The sequence below is a fragment of the Tachysurus fulvidraco genome, chromosome 16 (genome assembly GCF_022655615.1).
Source record: "Tachysurus fulvidraco isolate hzauxx_2018 chromosome 16, HZAU_PFXX_2.0, whole genome shotgun sequence".
Classification (NCBI taxonomy): Eukaryota; Metazoa; Chordata; class Actinopteri; order Siluriformes; family Bagridae; genus Tachysurus; species Tachysurus fulvidraco.
In genome coordinates, this window is record NC_062533.1 from 5004138 (window position 1) to 5021637 (window position 17500).

Below are 17500 nucleotides of genomic sequence, written 5' to 3' on the forward strand. Positions count from 1 at the left end.
CACTATAAACCCACACGTTTCTTATTATAGATTAGCTAGATACTTCATGACTTCACTTTCCAAAAGCTTCTTCAGTGTCACCACTTTGAACAAACTCCAGAAACACCTTCCAGATTTCCTAAAACTCAGACGATCTCTTCCTTACTTGGACATGCTTTATTTTTAAGTCATTTGTTAAACCTTCGCTTTTTCCGTGCTGTTCATGACTATATTTTTATAGCAAGAAAAAAGAGACCATTAGGTGTTATCGTTATTTAAAAGGGTTTGGCATCTCAAAGTGGGCGGAGCAAATATTTAAAAAAAAAAAAAGTTTTTCAGACAGATTAAAGAACCTGAATGAAAAGGATCGCTTATATTTCACCTGATGTTCATATTTTAATGCAGTATAATCAAGTGCAGCCTGTGCATTATATTTAAGCTAAAATACAAGAATCATCAGTCATCACCTGTTATCTGCTATCTTCCTCCGTGGCTGTGACCACATTCCCGTGGCCAAAACACCGTTTTTTCATAGTGAAATGATTTCCTGCAGATGCAGGAAGGTAGAGCACATATTGCCCCTTTTCCACCGAGCCAGTTTGAGTGCTGGTTCGGAGCCTAATTTAGAACCAGTTCTTTCTGTTTCGACCACCAAAGCACCGGGTCTGAACCAGGAAAAGTGGTTCTTAAGTAGCACCAAATTGTTGCTGGTCTAGACTTAAGAACCGCTTGCGTTAGGGGCTGTGGGCAGAGTTGTGGGCGGGGCTACTGTTAGTGCATTTGATAATGTACCTTAAATATACTAATGTTTAATACACTTTTACTTTACCGCAATATGATACATTATCAGCACACATGATAGTTGGTAGCTACATGCTTAGGCTAACTTTTTTTTCCTGTGTTAATGATAAAATAATGATAAAATAATGTTATGTACTTTCTCGATTACAACCTCTGTTTATACAAATTACATTACGTTCGCCGGGTTGGATGCCAATGTAGGTTCACAAAGCCATGAGCATTAACAGTAAAGCAACATCCGCCATTGTTGGTTGTGTTTGCCGCTGCTGTGCTAACATTTCTGCACTGGGACACGTGAGACGTATACAGTGACGACAGACTCGGCTCTGTGATGCTCTCTAGCCGGTGGAAATGCAAACCGGTTCTTAGAAGGTTCGCCAGTGGAACCAGCACTAGCTCTGATCCAGCACTCGGTTCTTTTTGGTGGAAAAGGGGCACTCCTATATGCTCACTCGTAATTAATCTCTTTAGTCCCATGTATAAATATAAAAAGTTTGGAGGCCGGTCATTTGCCGTCCAGGGACCAAAGCTGTGGAACGCACTTCCAGCACACATACGATGCATCACTGTGCTGCTGAGTGTTTCAAAATCGCAGTTGAAAACTCATTTATTCATACAAGCTTTTAATACGTAGCCCCTGATTCGACTGCTATTTCATGTTCATTGTGTTCTTATATTTTACTGGAAAGCACCTTGTGCTCCTTTTGGTTGTTGTAAGGTGCTCTATAAGTGAAATTTGATTGATTGATTGATTGATAAAACACAAGACTTAGCTTCTATCTCTTTCTGTCTCTCTCTCGCTTGCGTGCTCTCCATTTCTCTTCCTTTCAGCTATTACTCTTAAGCTAATATAATCAGTACTTTCTGGCTAAGCCAGGAAAAGGCCTAAGATGTTGGGGGCCTTCTTGGCAGTGTGTCAGGTTTGCCTGTGTGAGGGGCTGTTTCCTGTGCTGAAACTTCTTAAGTAGCCATGGCCATGCTGAAGCAGCAGGGTGACCCAGCGTGGGTAGAGGCCGTGTGAATGAGGGATATTGAGCTCACACAGTCAGGCTTTGTGCCAGACGCTTTTCGTCTCGTTTCCGCAGCTGTGGTCCGGTCAGACGTGAGGACACCCAGAATACATCAGGATCGCTCGAGCTCCATAAGAACGATACATCTTCATCCGTACCACCTCAGTCTCCCTATAGGGGTCTTTTTACTTTCAGTGGTTGTGTGGCATAAATCTGTGGGTATCCTTTAATTAAACATATCCTTTTTTGGCGACGCGTACGGTCAGTCTACTGGAGGTCTGCTGTTAGTGGTCAGTAGTAAAGAAGCAAGTAAGCATGGCTGAATGTTCTGGATAAAGATTCACACTGTATCACCAAGTAGGAGATGTGAATGTAAGGGCTTTGCGTAAGAGCCAGATGGAGTGACAGAATGAGGATTTGGCCGCTCTGACATAAAACGTGTTCCTTAATAGAAACTGAAATGTGTGTCTTCTGGTCAAAGTGAAACTGGAGCTGAAGTGGTCATCCTGGTAGCAGCGTGTAAAAGCATTGCCGCTAAAAGAGTGGACGAAGGGTCTGAAACGCAGCACGGAAAGGTGGAGCGGTCATTCTGCTTTCATTAGTAAGGTGACGAGAGAGAGAGAGAGTGTGTCAGCTCTTTGTGGTAGAATTATCAGCCCTGTGTAGCAGCTGCTTCTTATTCCTGTCTTTCTCGCTGTGCCGTGCCCTTCAGAGTGCACGAAACCCGAGAGGAGTGTGTTTATGTTCGTGTGTGTGCAGTTTCTGTACATGATGTGCATGTGAGCTTTAACAGTCTTGCTGACTGACTGTCTGTTGGAGAGAGTGCATGGACGAGGTGTGTGTGTGTGTGTGTGTGTGTGTGTGTGTGTGTGTGTGTGTGTGTGTGTGCGAGGTTGGGGGAGATTCTGTGTCCTGTGTTATGTTATAGCACAGTAAAAGCTTCTACATCATTTCTCCACACATACTTGTATGACTGTTGTCTGTTCTGTAGATACATGGAAACACACATAGTATACGTGTGTGTGTGCGCGCGCGTGTGTATTTTGCTAACTCTCTTTCAGTTAATCGTGACCATCACATATTTTCTTTTACTCGTCTCCTTCTGTTTTTTCTCTCTTACTTTTATATTTCCCCTTTTATCAAAGCTACATCTGACTAGTTTACTGGAATTTCTGGGTTAATTCATTAAGTTAAAAATAAAGCCCTCTCTGTGCTTTGGCTTTGTGATCAGGCTTTAGAAGTGAGTAATGACTTTAACCATTTGTCTTTTTCTTCACACACACACACACACACACACACACACACACACACACACACACACACACACACACACACACACACACACACACACAGCTTCTCCCTGCATGCTCAAAGCTTATAAAGTATTTTACCCTCAGAGTTCAGGGTCCCCTGTGGTGCTGGCGGGATGCCCCGAGGGTCAGCGGTTGGAGGGACATCCATACGTGAGCCACGTGGGAGAGCTCGGTTGTTGTGCTCTCTATGGATCTCGTTTGTGAAGCGGTTGTTGTTGACTGGGATAGTCTCAGGCACCACCTGCACCAGCGGTGGCACTGCAGGTAGCTCGTGGCGTCCGTACCCGCGCATGCAGTGCTCTTCCAGCAGGGAGATAAGCACCGACTGGTTGTTGACCGTGGCAGCCAGAGTACCGAAGCGCAGTTCCAGTTCCTTGTAGCGCGAGGCCAGGCGCAGCATCTCGGATGTTACGTTAAGCACCCGGTTCTCCAGCTGCACCAACTCCAGCGAGTTGTCACGCTTGCGTATTATTTCGTGAAGTAGCTGCATGTAGAGCTGCGTGACACGCGAGTTCATGTTGCGCGACTCCTTGCGCAGGAGCTTCATCTCGTTAACCAAGTTGCTGTCCACATCAGTCAGGAGCTGCAGAGTCTCAATCTCACGACGCTGCTTGGAAAGCACTTCCTTCAGGTCCGAGATGTCCATCCGTGTCACTCGATCCTTTTCTGGCTCAGGGCCTGTGGCTGAAGCGCAGATGGGTCCCGTGATCTTCTGCTGCGGCACCAAGAATGTGTACGAGCACCTTTTAGCGTCATCAACTGGTGCCCGGCGGTGTCTGGACAGTCTCTCGTTGCCTGAGCGACAGCTGCCCAGGGCAGCGAGACAGAAGAGCACCATTCCCAGGTTCCAGGTTTTTACTCTCATGGCTGCTGCGCTTCTTTCCTCCTGACCTGCACCTTTTTTTCTCCCTCTCAGTCCACCTCTGCACAGACCAGACGAATGTAGTTCCTCACCTAAAACAAGAAATACAGCCATCAGTATGCAGCAATTCACACTCGCCTCATATATATATTTTATAGAGCTAATCCTCAGATTTCAGTGAGTGACTGTGCTGATGTGTAAATGGACACAACAGGCTCTGATTGGTTGAATGTGTTCAGATAGTGAAGTGTTTTCTGTCTAAAGTCCCCGGTGTTTATAAGACGAATCCTTCTAGCCGTCTGCTCTGACTCAAACCTTAGGAGATCAGCAGGGCCCCTTACGGACTCGTTTATCTTTAATCTTCAGCCTCTTCCAACCACATACTTTATTTATCCCATGGCCCTGAAGTGATCCATAAATAATTTTGTACGTTCGTCTTCCGTATCTTCACCTGCACTCATTATCTCATATCTCACCATTTTGATTTTTTTCTCTTTTCTTTGTTCCCGCTTCTCAGTGCCGGGCTCACACTCGTTTACACACCGCTTCATCTGGCTCTGTAGCTCTGAGCTCATGTCTGTGGACTTTACTACGCGCTTTTCATGTTTACAGCTAGTTGTCAGGCGATGCCGACTCACCGAATCAGGGAATCGATTCAGCGATTCAGTGTTTTTCCGATTCAGAGGTCCTAGAACGTTTTGATAGTTTTAAGAAATTTAAATTTAAAGAAACTCCTCCTTAGTTTCCACCTTTCGTTCATACGTCTGCGTCTGAATTATTTTATTTAGACCGCTTTTCAGCTCTTTGTGAGCGAACGTTTACTCATCTTCTTTTTCTCTTTCTTACCTTCCGCTTTTATCAAAGATCGGACTATTTTACCGCTAGCGTGTCGGATTTCTGGTCTGTTTTCCTTAAAAAAGAAAGGAAGAAAAAAGGCAAATTTGATTCAGTGATTCAAGGAATTGATTCGGTCTTCGATTCCGAGATCCTTCAGAGATGTTTTAAGAAAATCTTGCCTCCAGCTACACAACATGATGCTTCAAAAATAATCTGTAGCTTTTCTCTACTTTGCATCTCTCCGTGATCTTTCTCCCACTCGTGTACCTTTTCCTCATGAACCTCGATCTCTGTTTTGTTTTTGTTTTTTTTCCCCCCTCGTGTGCTTTTCTTATACACCCTGAAATTACACACAAACCTAATGCTCTTGAATGGCCTCTCACCCTTTCTTTATTTTGTCTTAGTCTAGCAGTCTTGAGTCGCTGAGGATTGACAAAATCGGTAGGTTTTTATAGAACGACTGACCTGCACGTAACAGACCAAACTGATCCCAAGGAGCACGGAGTGAAAACAATTCATAACAACAGAAGGAGAAGTAAGCAGAAAGAGAAATGGGACTCTGCAAGGAAAAAAAGGTGAAGTGGTGAAAATTAGGTGAGAATGTGAAGCCTGAGAGCAGCATGTGGATGTTAGTGTTGGCCTGTGCGCTAAACGTCGTGCCTCAGACTTCACAGCTAGCTGCTGGCTTTCTGTGGGTTTTCTCTTCTACACATCTTTCTCTTTCGATCATTCTGGGAGACTCATGCAGACCCTGGATCCTGAGACAACCGGATCGCCGATGACTCTTCCATAGTCACGCTGGAGAAACACGGACTAAATTTCTGCTCCGCCATCAATCAGAGTTAAGAAACGACATTAGGTAGAGTTTACGTGTAAATATTACATTTCTCAACACGGCACGACGCCGTCGCTTATACTAAACATGGTTCTGATTCCTGGATCGAATTCTGTAGATCCGATGTATACCGTTAAACTTCACGAAGATGCTGGAGCTGGGAAATGGACACACTGATTAGAATATTAAATGTAGGTGATTAACACACGTACGGTAGAATAGCGCAGTGGTAATCCCTCTGCTGTAAAACGCCGCCGTCGTGGGTGTGATCCTCAGCTCAGGTGTGAGTCTGGTGTTCGAGATTATTCGGAATACACACTCGGATCATTCCGGATGAACGATAAGTTATGCTACTCGATTCAATCGCACAGAACTTATGCATTTGAATGAAGTCAGTTGAGGCTTAATATATGTGCGTTTGTGGGGGGAAAAACTACATGGGGCTGGAGGCTCACTTAAGTTTGTCGTATATTTTCCATCGCTGTGATTCTGTGAGCTGTTTTGATTGCCTAGTCCACGTGTCTGGGGTTAGAAATTTAGGGATGTCTGGTAAAGGGCACGTTAGACATAATGGAAGCTTATGTCTTGTCTGTAATAAGGAGTAATAATGTAGTATCACAAGTCAAAATCAAAATTTTTTTTTGTTGGAGGTGCTCCTCTTAAATCATGCCGATGTACCGATTTTGGGTCGTGCGGTATTCCATGTATCGTTTCCATGGCAACGACTTTCCCGTTCCCTTGTATTTGTTCAGCCACCGTCAGCACACTCGATCCTCTCGATTAGCGTTAGGTCTGAGGCGACCTTTGCCAGTTGGGTGTGATTATGTTGTCCGTAAGTCGCAGGTCAGCGTCGGCCTCGGCCTGTTCCAACGGTTTCTAATTTGTAAAGTACTCGGCGATGAAGTCACCTGGCTGATTTTCAGGCCTTTAGAACTGAATCCGTTCAGTTGTTTCTGTTGGGCTCGGCCGCAGAAACATCGGTTATGGAAGCCATTAAAGATAGATTCCCCGGGGATGTGTTGTATTATTTTTTATTTCTGGATAAGGAGACAGATTCCAGGTCTCTAAGACAATATAATTGAGGAAAACTCCATGCAAACAAATGAACCAATCCTGTGGTAGTTTTAAAGGTTCACCACACATCCCAAGCTCTTTCTCTTTACTGAATCGTGGTTTTGTCTTCTAGTCATCCGTGGTGAAAATAATCCCATGACAAATACGTGCCTTGTTCCTGGAAATGGAATTTTTGAATCTTTTGAAGGGCTCATATTTTTTTTATTTCTTTACTGGTTAGATATTTTGATCACAATTTTTGACAATAACGTTTATATAATAATGTGTAATTTTCTATCTGGGATGAAAAGCCAGTTGTTGTTTTTTTTGTGTGTTTTTTTTTTTTTTTTGCCAGTAGAGTTCTACAGCAATTTAAAGTGCTTTGACTTTATATATAAACCGTTGTTTTTTTGGTCCCCTGTTGTTCTAGCATCACCACCAGCATTTCCTATTTGGCAATACATAGTGTACTGAGTGCTTGTGGTACATGTAATGCCTTGGTGAAATGTCTGTATGAAGTGAGTGTGGAGATTTGTGTTTATACTCTAGCCTGGTGTTTATCTGTCTAGTGCTTTATTAGTTGACTTTAGTTGTATTTGGATGCTACACAAACATACAGCTGTAGATTCAGTCAGTTGTTTTTTGGAGGAACAGCTTTTGTTGTAGGAAAAAAGAAGTATGTGTTTTCAAAATGATGTTTTAGCTGAAAGATAAACGAGCTGTTTAAAGAGATTAACGGACAGGCGAAGGTAGAAATGTTCCCCATATACCCAATCCATCTCATGTGTGTGTGTGTGTGTGAGAGAGAGAGTTGTGAGAGATGTGTGTGTGAGAGAGAGAGTTGTGAGAGATGTGTGTGTGAGAGAGAGAGTTGTGAGAGATGTGTGTGTGTGAGAGAGAGAGAGAGAGAGAGAGAGAGAGAGAGAGATAGAGATGTGATTGTGTGAGAGATTTGTGTGTGTGAGAGAGAGATTTGTGTGAGGGAGAGAGGGGGATAAAAATGTGTGTGAGAGAGGTGTGTGTGTGTGTGAGAGAGAGAGAGAGAGAGAGAGGTGTGTGTGTGTGAAAGGTGTGTGTGCGTGTGAGAGGTGTGTGCGTGTGTGAGAGAGAGAGAGAGAGAGAGAGGTGTGTGTGTGTGAAAGGTGTGTGTGAAAGGTGTGTGTGCGTGTGAGAGGTGTGTGCGTGTGAGAGGTGTGTGCGTGTGAGAGGTGTGTGCGTGTGAGAGGTGTGTGTGTGTGAGAGGTGTGTGTGTGTGAGAGGTGTGTGTGTGTGAGAGGTGTGTGTGTGTGAGAGGTGTGTGTGTGTGAGAGGTGTGTGTGTGTGAGAGGTGTGTGTGTGTGAGAGGTGTGTGAGAGGTGTGTGTGTGTGAGAGGTGTGCGTGTGCGTGTGAGAGGTGTGCGTGTGCGTGAGAGAGGTGTGCGTGCGTGAGAGAGGTGTGCGTGTGCGTGAGAGAGGTGTGCGTGTGCGTGAGAGAGGTGTGTGCGTGTGAGAGAGGTGTGTGTGCGTGAGAGAGGTGTGCGTGTGCGTGAGAGAGGTGTGCGTGTGCGTGAGAGAGGTGTGTGTGCGTGAGAGAGGTGTGCGTGTGCGTGAGAGAGGTGTGTGTGTGTGAGAGAGGTGTGCGTGTGCGTGAGAGAGGTGTGCGTGTGCGTGAGAGAGGTGTGTGCGTGTGAGAGAGGTGTGTGTGCGTGAGAGAGGTGTGCGTGTGCGTGAGAGAGGTGTGCGTGTGCGTGAGAGAGGTGTGCGTGTGCGTGAGAGAGGTGTGCGTCTGTGTGTGCGTGAGAGAGGTGTGTGTGTGTGTGTGAGAGAGGTGTGCGTCTGTGTGTGTGCGTGTGAGAGGTGTGTGTGTGAGAGGTGTGTGTGAGAGAGTTGTGCGTGTGTGTGTTTTAATACAACACAAATGTTGTGTTTTGATGTTTGTGTTAAATAAACGATTTCACCATGTAGATGCACTCGAGCAGACTTTTAGACTCGAGGTTGCAGGTACGAACAGTTTATAACTGATTTTTGGCTGTAAATGTAGATGGAAGAGATTTTTGGTAGGAGAACACTTTTACAAATGAAAGTTTTTTTTTAAAAAATGGGACTTAAGGTTGATGATATAGAAGATGTTGTGATTGTTTTAAGTCCTCCGAAGTGGGAGGCGCTTTAGACAGGAGAGAACACACACGTATGTTAACGATCGTAAAGATGATGTCTGATCGAGAGCTCCGAGAGATGTTCTGGGTCGATCACAAATGTGTCTTGTAATTAAATTAGTAATATCTTTTTAGTTAACTGTTCCGTAAGATTTCAGGCACTTCTGAGAATCCGACAATAGAATAAACACTCGTACTCCTCATCGATACGAAGCCGTTCTTATATAAAGAATGGTTTCGGTTTCATTCCTTTCTGTTCGTGTTGAACCCTGGTGTGTGTTTCTCTTCACTACATTTTGTTTTGAGGAGGTAAAACACGCAGCACTCAAATTCAGATGTAGTACAAAGTAACGGATCCGAGTCAAAGTCCTACACGAATCGATCGCAGCGAAGAAGCGATTCAGAAGAGAACGGGACGTGCCACGTGTTCGGCGACGCGAACGTTACCCCGAGCCGAGCAAAGCACAAACCGAGCCAAAGCACAGAACATCGTGTTTTAAACTAGTCATTAATGCAGTGAGATAATGAGCACGGCCGCGTGCTCTCTCTGCTCTACATGCTTTTATTGTTAGTTTGCACAACTATTGTTGGCGTTTTCCCAACTTCATATTCCTGACTAATGAGTGAAGAGGTTTGACGCACGGGTCTTCAGCCCTACCCGAACCTCTCGGCCGACGGCTCCGTGCCTTTTTGTTTAATTATGTGCAATGGGAAAATAATCCAAGTTGTTTGAATCTTGCTCGGCGGACTGTGTACGTTTCCTCACAGTCTCTTGCGATGAGCCAAACAGCTGGATACAAGACATCGAACAGGATGAATAAATTTACTGAAGTGTCATTAAATCTAATATTCACTTCCTGACACTGCTGCATGTTACATATTGCACACGAGTATGTTTGCTCGATTAAATCGTACTGGATTATGAATCTTTAAAGAGACGAGGTTATGTAGCGCTAGTATGGCCGTGCTCCGTGTGTAGTCATCTTCAGCTCAGAGATGAAGGCCTTGGAGGTTGCTGCTACTCCTGGGCCCCTGAGCAAGGCTCCACGTGAGATCGAAGGCCTGCCAAACGCCATAGTCGTATACGTTTAGGTGCATTTATTGGACTGCTAATATTTTTTTTTATTTAATGTTTGTGGTAGTGTTGCCGTCATACCGACTACTGAGACGTTACTGCTGTGATTAGTTTCTGTTTTTCTTTTTTTTTTTATGAGGATTTGCCATATTACCGAGAGTTATACTCTGTAGACGTCCCTGGACACTTTGGCTGAGCGTGAATCGCTTAGGATGATGATTATGATCCACTTCAACGCTTCAAAATCCCATTGAATTGATCCCACGTGATCGTGTGCATGTCTACGTGCTGATTTTGTGTGATCACAAACACACCTGAGTTATTGCTGACGGGTCAGGAGCGAGAGCCATGTGGACGAGCTTTGTTTATTTTTATTCTAAATGTATTTCCCAGCCTTAAAAATAATATCAGAGATTTCCAACATCTGGCCATCAGATTTTCCACAAGATGAGTCTTTTGGGATGGGATTGGTTGGGATGGGGTGGACACACACACACACACACACACACACACATACATACATACATACATACAGGAAAGAGCACTGAAAGCCGAGAAAGAAGTGTTTTTTACATGAATGCTAACTTTAATTTCTAGTAGATGATACTCACACACACACACACACTCACACACACACACACACACTTATACACACACCCTCAGAATGGCAGCAGTTAGTGAACATTTCTCTCAGGGCCAGAGAACAGCTTCAGCATGAAGGTCTCTTATTCACTTTGGAGGAAACACTGACAAAATGAAGGATGGCAGGAGAGAGGGAATGTGGGGGTGGAGGGGTTTTGGGTGGAGCAAAAAAAAAAAGGCTCAGGAGAGTCGGTCAGCATTCTCTTTGTTGCATATCATAGTCATATGCTTGAATTTGAATAAAGTGTAGCAGGAAATCTAGTTTGGCAGAATACGGAGGAGGAGAGTGCGACACGAGGAATTTATGGACTGTGAAAATGGGGCACTCAGGAGCTTTAACCAGGTTTGGAGTCGGCACTCGGCGCTAAAGAGGAGTACAAAACAATCTTCATTCAGTTTGGAAAGCTGTGAGTTTTGAGTTTCCTGCAAAGGTGGTGGCTTTAAACATGCTGTCAAAAGATTGACTTTTCTAATCACTTTCAGTAGTGAGCTGTCGGAGTCATCGGCTTTTACCAACCCCCAGAACTCCTAGGGTTACAGATTAAGCCCACTTGTGTGTGCGCGTGTGCGTGCACGTGTGTGTGTGTGTGTGTGTGTGTGTGTGTGTGTGTGTAAGCAAGCCTCCCAAATGTTTACAGATGAACTAGCCATGCCAGGTTGGGTGATGTTTGTGTGTTTTGAATACGGAATTTGGGTTTAAAAAAATGCTTTGAGGTAAAAACACATCTTGGGATGTGGGCCAGGATGTCAGCTTTTCTTTGGCAGGACCACAAAACAACACACACACACACACACACACACACACAAAACAATGTTCATGACACAATACAAAAACTGTGTTCTAAACAGGAAGTGATTCCCAACCAGCACACAGCAGGTTACTTACACTAACACCCAAGTGAGAAATGTTTTAAAAAATGTCATGACCTGCTCTATGTTTATGTGCATGATTTTTTTTTTTTTTTACTGCCCAAGTGTGTTCTTAACCTTTCACATTCGGCTCATTTTGTGTGGTTAGTGGTGTAAGTATTGTCGATCGTTAATAAAACGCTGTTTGAACCGTATCGCATTTTAACCTCCCGACCCTCAGCGCAGCATGATGAGATTCACGGTCTTGTCTGAGCGGTCTGTGTTAGTGTGTGTGTTAGTGTGTGTGTGTGTGTGTGTGTGTTTGTGAGAGAGAACACATCATAAACACCATAAATAAAACAGTCCTGATATCGTGACATACAGCAGAATACACACTCATGCATGTGCATATACACAGCGAGTATCATATAACGGGGTCGGCTGGGTTCACGCACGTCTTCGTGAGGAAGCGGTTAGTGTAAAACGTCCTTGTGTCTTCATTTTTCTTCAAAAAGAGGCTTTTATGAATGGAGCCCTTTATCCCATCAACAACAGTAGAGAAACTCTTTGTACACAGAGCCACCAAGTGAGATTCGCCAAACATAGCCCACATCTCAGCACGTCATCTTATAGAAGTGCAGATACGGGGTACGTACACAAGCCACTAGAAACACACCGGCGCTTCACAGTTTATAAACTCAACAAGAGTTCTTACATAGTTAAAATCTCCTTTAAAAGATCCTTGCAGAATAAGAATTAAGCCTAACCCAGTAACACACACGTCGCATCCTATCTCAAAGCCCAGCCGGAGGGAGACGAGTCTTTCTGCACCCATGACCTGGGAACTACTTCTGGTTTGATGCTTAACAAAGCAAACAATCTCTCACATTCATCCACATCAGCTTGTTCCCCCCAAGGCTCCCCAGACAAGAGCGGGGAAGTTCTCCGAATTGTTTCTCATCTTTTATAAAGTTTCTTTTCTTTTCTTTCCTTTTCTTTTTTTTTTTTTATGGATTTGATCTTGACCTTGTTCTACTTCACTGTTTTTTTGGTTTTTGTTTTTTTATCACTGTTATGCTGCTGTAATTTTAGCCTTGTGACCTGCGGAGACAACCCGGTACTTTATCACCCTGAGCTGGAGCACAGAGAGAGCGACTGAGAGAGAGAGAGAGAGAGAGAGCGACTGAGAGAGAGAGAGAGAGAGAGAGACTGAGAGAGAGCGAGAGAGAGAGACTGAGCGAGAGAGACAGAGACTGAGCGAGAGAGACAGAGACTGAGCGAGACAGACAGAGACTGAGACAGAGACAGACAGAGAGACAGTGACAGACAGAGAGAGAGACTGAGAGAGAGCGATGCGTGCACCTGAGAGCTTTGTTTGTAGAAAACAACCAGAGCACTAAACGTTGCAGCATGTGAACAGCTGAGAGATAACGAAGGGAGTAAAAAAAAAAAAGCAAGAAAAAATGAGTGTACAAAATGCAAAAGTTGTGTGAATGGAAGTAAAGCAGTGCACTCACGTTGAATCCTGGAGCTTTGTGTAGCGTGATCTCTCTGCGTGTGTGTAGATGTGCTTGGAGTTCGATCAGGTCTTCTGTTTGGCTGTCTACTCACACTGGCCTACAATCTGTGGAAGTCCTCAATGCTGCGCTTGTCTCACATATCCCACGCTTGAGGCCTCCTCCGCACCGGAGCTCTCTTCCCAGAGACTGCAGGCGGCGAGCGTCTGCGGCTCTTCAGCGGATCTGGAGCCAAGACATGGCTGTGGAACTCCCAGCTGTGTTCTGGAGTCTGAGTCGCCCTCAGACGCCGCCTCTGTTTTTCACAAAGGATGGGGAGGTGAAGAAGCAAAGGCAAGGGAGAGGGGAGGGGAGGGAAGGGAAGGAAGGGAGGTAGGGACAGAGGGTTACATGGGTCAGGTTTTTGTTTTCTTTCTTTTTTTCTTTTCTTTTCTTTTTTTTTTTTTAATTGAAATGGGAAAACGTAGAAAAAGTCAAGAGTCCAAAAGTTTTGACTCCCGTTTAATCGTCGTTTTTCCCAGAGAACGGCCAGGAAATATAGACCTTCTCAAAACAGGTCTATGAGTTTTGTATATAACGTGAGCCAAAAGGTGAGAGATTTGACATATGGTGTGAGTCAGACTCAGTTTTTGTCAGCTGGCTGTGTTTCAGTTGCTCATACTGATATGCTGCAGGCTAGATTTCAGCAGCTCTGTCTAAGGCCAAAGGGATTTTCTGCGGTTTTTCACAGACGTTATGTAATCGTATGCACGCATGGCTCTGCACCGTTAGAAGTTTGTGCTCAGGTTTACTTTAAAACGAATTACAGCGGAATTGCATCCTCAGAACAGAACTCGCTCTCACATTTAACCGGGTGTTTGTCAGCCGGTCTGCTCACTCTTATCTCTCATCACCGAGATTTGACGGACATTTTATTTCCCGGACACTTTCACTACGATATAAACCTACTGCAGGAGAATTACAAAAACAAACTAAACTCCGAACTACATTTTAGAGACATACAGTACAGGGTTTACATACCGTAGAAAGAAAAATATTAAAAACAAGCTTTTTCTCTCGAATCCGTTCGGCCTTTTTTTTTTTTTCCTAATATCGATATCGTCTGATATTAATGATCCTAATAGGCTTAAACGTTTATCCAAGGTTGGGTCGGCGCAGCCAGAGGTGATCAGTCTCTTCTCCTTCTTACTGGAAAGTTTCTCTAATGTAATCCAAAAGAGAAACCCTTAATCTTCTCACAGTGCTTATTCCATCAACATAACTCCGTGGGGACTGTGTAACACTTTAAATGCTGAAAATCCGTTACCACATTCATTATTTATGGAGGGACTTTGTGTTTTTGGCTAAAGAATTGCACATATTCACTGTGCGTGCGTGCGTGCGTGCGTGCGTGTGTGTGTGTGTGTGTGTGTGTGTGTGTGTGTGTGTGTGTGTGTGTGTTTTCTTTCTCTTCAGGTATGTATCTGTCTGATCTCACCTACATAGACTCAGCGTATCCCTCCACCGGCAGTATTCTGGAAAATGAGCAGAGGTCCAACCTGATGAACAACATTCTGAGAATCATCTCAGACCTGCAGAGATCTTGCGAATATGGTGAGCGTGGTGTTTTTTTTTTTTATTGTTTTTTTTTTTTTTTCTGGCATTCAGGTAGACATGCATTAATTACCAAACAGCGATTTCCTGGATTGTAATTCTCCGTTTCATTTCATCCATGACACAGATGTACCTGAATTGCAGCATGTCCAGAACTATCTCAACTCGGTTCACTACATTGAGGAGCTACAGAAGTTTGTGGAGGATGACAACTACAAGTGAGTGATATTTGGGTACAATTATATATATATATATATTTTTTTTTTTCGTTGGCTTTTGTTTTTAAATTTGTTTCATAAAAATGTTATTTTATCTGTTGCATTCAGGTTGTCTTTAAAGATTGAGCCAGCCACTAGCACACCACGCGCAACTGCCTCTAGAGAAGACCTCGTAGGTATGGAACACCGTGCAAGAGCAAATAAAGCGTGAACACCACATGTTCTGCCTCCGTATGCAGACACCTAAAACTGCATGTTTGTTTGGCTCAGGTTCGGATGCCTCCGGTTCACCCTTGTGTGGTCGTCGTGGCAACTCTGCCGATGGCGGCCTGCCTAAAGTCCCAGGTACTCCACCTTCCCCACGCAACCTCCTACCCTACGGACACAGGAAGTGTCACAGCCTGGGCTACAAGTGAGTTCACTCAAACAACCTCGACACCAACCAATATTACTTGGGCGAACACCTGGAATCCCTATGGCTTACTTCATTCCCTCCCCCCCAGCCTTCCTTACCTCCTCTTCACTCTTCCACATCTCTATAATCATAAAATAAGTCCTTTAATTATAACTAACTTTATTGATCATGTTGAAGATTAATATTAAAGTAAGTAAGAAGATATATTATTATATATGATAAAAAATCACATATATATATAGATATTTGAAATATATATAGATTAATATTCGATTCCTTTTTCTTCCCCCCTTTTCTCCTTCGTGTCTTCCTTACCTTCTGTATTACCTATCCTGTCTACCTCTTCTGTAATAGAATTAACAAGACATCGATCGATATATATATTATAGTATATAGTCTTATATATATCTACTATATAGATGAAAATTATATCCTATCTAATCTCTTTATCTATATAGCACATATATATATATTCTATCTTATATTGCACCCAAATATATAGAATGGAGAATACCCCAGAGAGAGGAGAGAGAGAGAGAGAGGAGAGAGAAGAGAGAGATGTATTGAAACATTAGATGATATATATTTTTTATTTTATTATATATATATTGAAATATATATATATATTAATATATATCTATATATATATATATAATATATAGAAATATATATATATATATAATTATAGAACCTCTCTCTCTATCTCTCAGATATCTCTTATTCTCACTCTTGCACTATATTCTTCTAACTCTTGACCTTTTTTCACCACCACTTATCTAAACCCTTAAATCTATCTATACACACCACTACATCCAGATCTTGCATATCTCTATCTACAATCCCTCTCTATACAGCTCTTGCCTCTCTCCTCTCTTGCCCTCTCTCTCTAACCCTCCCCTCTCTCTCCCTCTCTTGCCCTCTCTCTCTCGCCCTCTCCCTCCCTCTCCCTACCTCCCTCCCTCCCCTCTTGCCCCTCTCTCTCTCTCCCTCCCTCTCTCTCGCTCTCTTGATCTATCTCTCTGTTGCCACCCCTCTCTCTCGCCCTATCTCCCCCCCTCTCTTTCTCTCTCTCTCTCTCCCACCCTCTCTCTCGCCCTCTCTCTCCCCCTCTCTCTCTCACCCTCTCTCTCTCACCCTCCCTCTCTTGCCCTCTCTCTCTCTTGCCCCCCCCCCCTGCAAGAATGTTAAATCTTCTGTCACTGTCTCCAAAAACTGGAATAAACGTGTAATAAAAACAGATTTGGGGTTGTGTGTGGATGCGATAATTCACTGTTCATTGTGCCAAAAATGACACACAAGTGCAGTTTGATCAAACGATCCACGCAGCACCTGTTATTTAGTGACTTCAATATAAACAGAAATTCAAAAGACTGCAAAACCCCCTGATAATTCCTGCTCTCAGAGAGTAGTAGGAGTTCTAGTAGGAGTTCAGCAGCTGTTCAAACAGATCTTTGCTACAGTAAAGTCAGAATCTTCTCAGTTCTCACATTGTCATGAACACAGCATACAAGCTCTAAAAGCTTTGTGTGTGTTTGTCCCTCTGTGTCCCCACATGTCTTCTTGTGTCCCTCCCACCCCAATCCCGGTGTGTGTGTGTCTGCATGCATGCATTTTTCCCATTCTGTAGTTTCATTCATAAGATGAACACAGTGGAGTTTAAGAGCGCTACATTCCCCAACGCTGGATCCAGACACCTGCTGGACGACAGCGTACTGGAGAGCAACACACCTACACGAGGACAAGCAGAGAGCTCCACTCTGTCCAGTGGCATCTCACTTGGTAAGGAACACCTGCACACATCACTGACGGGACGGACGGGTGGACGTGTAGCTATTAAACCTGTCAGGGGAAAAAGATCGAAAAATGAAATGTGCACAATGAAAACGGTCCTGAGTGTGTTCTTTTATGTATAACTTGATAAGTGTGCGTTCTCATGCCATTTAGGTAGCGTTTCACTGCCAATGTTCTGTCCACAAGCCTCTCAACTCACTCCAACACACTCCTACTTTCTAACAGTATCTCAAACACACACACACACACACACACACACACCATGCACAAAGAGACAGCGTCTTTAAATACACAAGCACTACTTACTCTTCCGCTCTTGTTGCTGCAGGAAGCAGTGAAGGATCTGAACTCAGTGAAGAAATGTCTTGGCCTGCATTCGAAAGGTGAGTTGCCATGTCAGCCTTTATTGTTCATGCGTTTTGCAAGTGCACAGACATCCATTTCGGCTTGTGGCCTTCGATTCGAGACGAGCGAACATTTTGAATGCTACCTGATTTTGCTGACGCTGAAAATTCTCTGCCTGAGCAAATATTTCTTGATCATACAGTAATCGTGTTTTGCTTGTTATTCTAACA

The 17500-nt window shown here is 43.9% G+C and overlaps 2 protein-coding genes across 4 annotated transcripts in view; one reads left to right on the top strand and one right to left on the bottom strand.

Annotated features, from left to right (window-relative positions):
• angptl1a (angiopoietin-like 1a) overlaps positions 1-13190 on the bottom strand; it is a 16629-nt gene extending 3439 nt beyond the window's left edge. For both annotated transcript variants that reach the window (XM_047801555.1, XM_047801554.1), the window contains exons 1-2: positions 12909-13190; positions 3182-4057 (exon numbers count right to left, since the gene is read on the bottom strand). In XM_047801555.1, coding sequence (XP_047657511.1) covers positions 3182-3968 — 787 coding nt within the window. In that variant the 5' untranslated portion in view covers positions 3969-4057; positions 12909-13190. The remainder of the gene's footprint in view (positions 1-3181; positions 4058-12908) is intronic.
• ralgps2 (Ral GEF with PH domain and SH3 binding motif 2) overlaps positions 1-17500 on the top strand; it is a 90583-nt gene that overhangs the window by 61158 nt on the left and 11925 nt on the right. For both annotated transcript variants that reach the window (XM_047801552.1, XM_047801553.1), the window contains exons 10-15: positions 14364-14501; positions 14629-14719; positions 14828-14895; positions 14990-15131; positions 16762-16913; positions 17254-17308. In XM_047801552.1, the coding sequence (XP_047657508.1) occupies positions 14364-14501; positions 14629-14719; positions 14828-14895; positions 14990-15131; positions 16762-16913; positions 17254-17308 (646 nt within the window). The remainder of the gene's footprint in view (positions 1-14363; positions 14502-14628; positions 14720-14827; positions 14896-14989; positions 15132-16761; positions 16914-17253; positions 17309-17500) is intronic.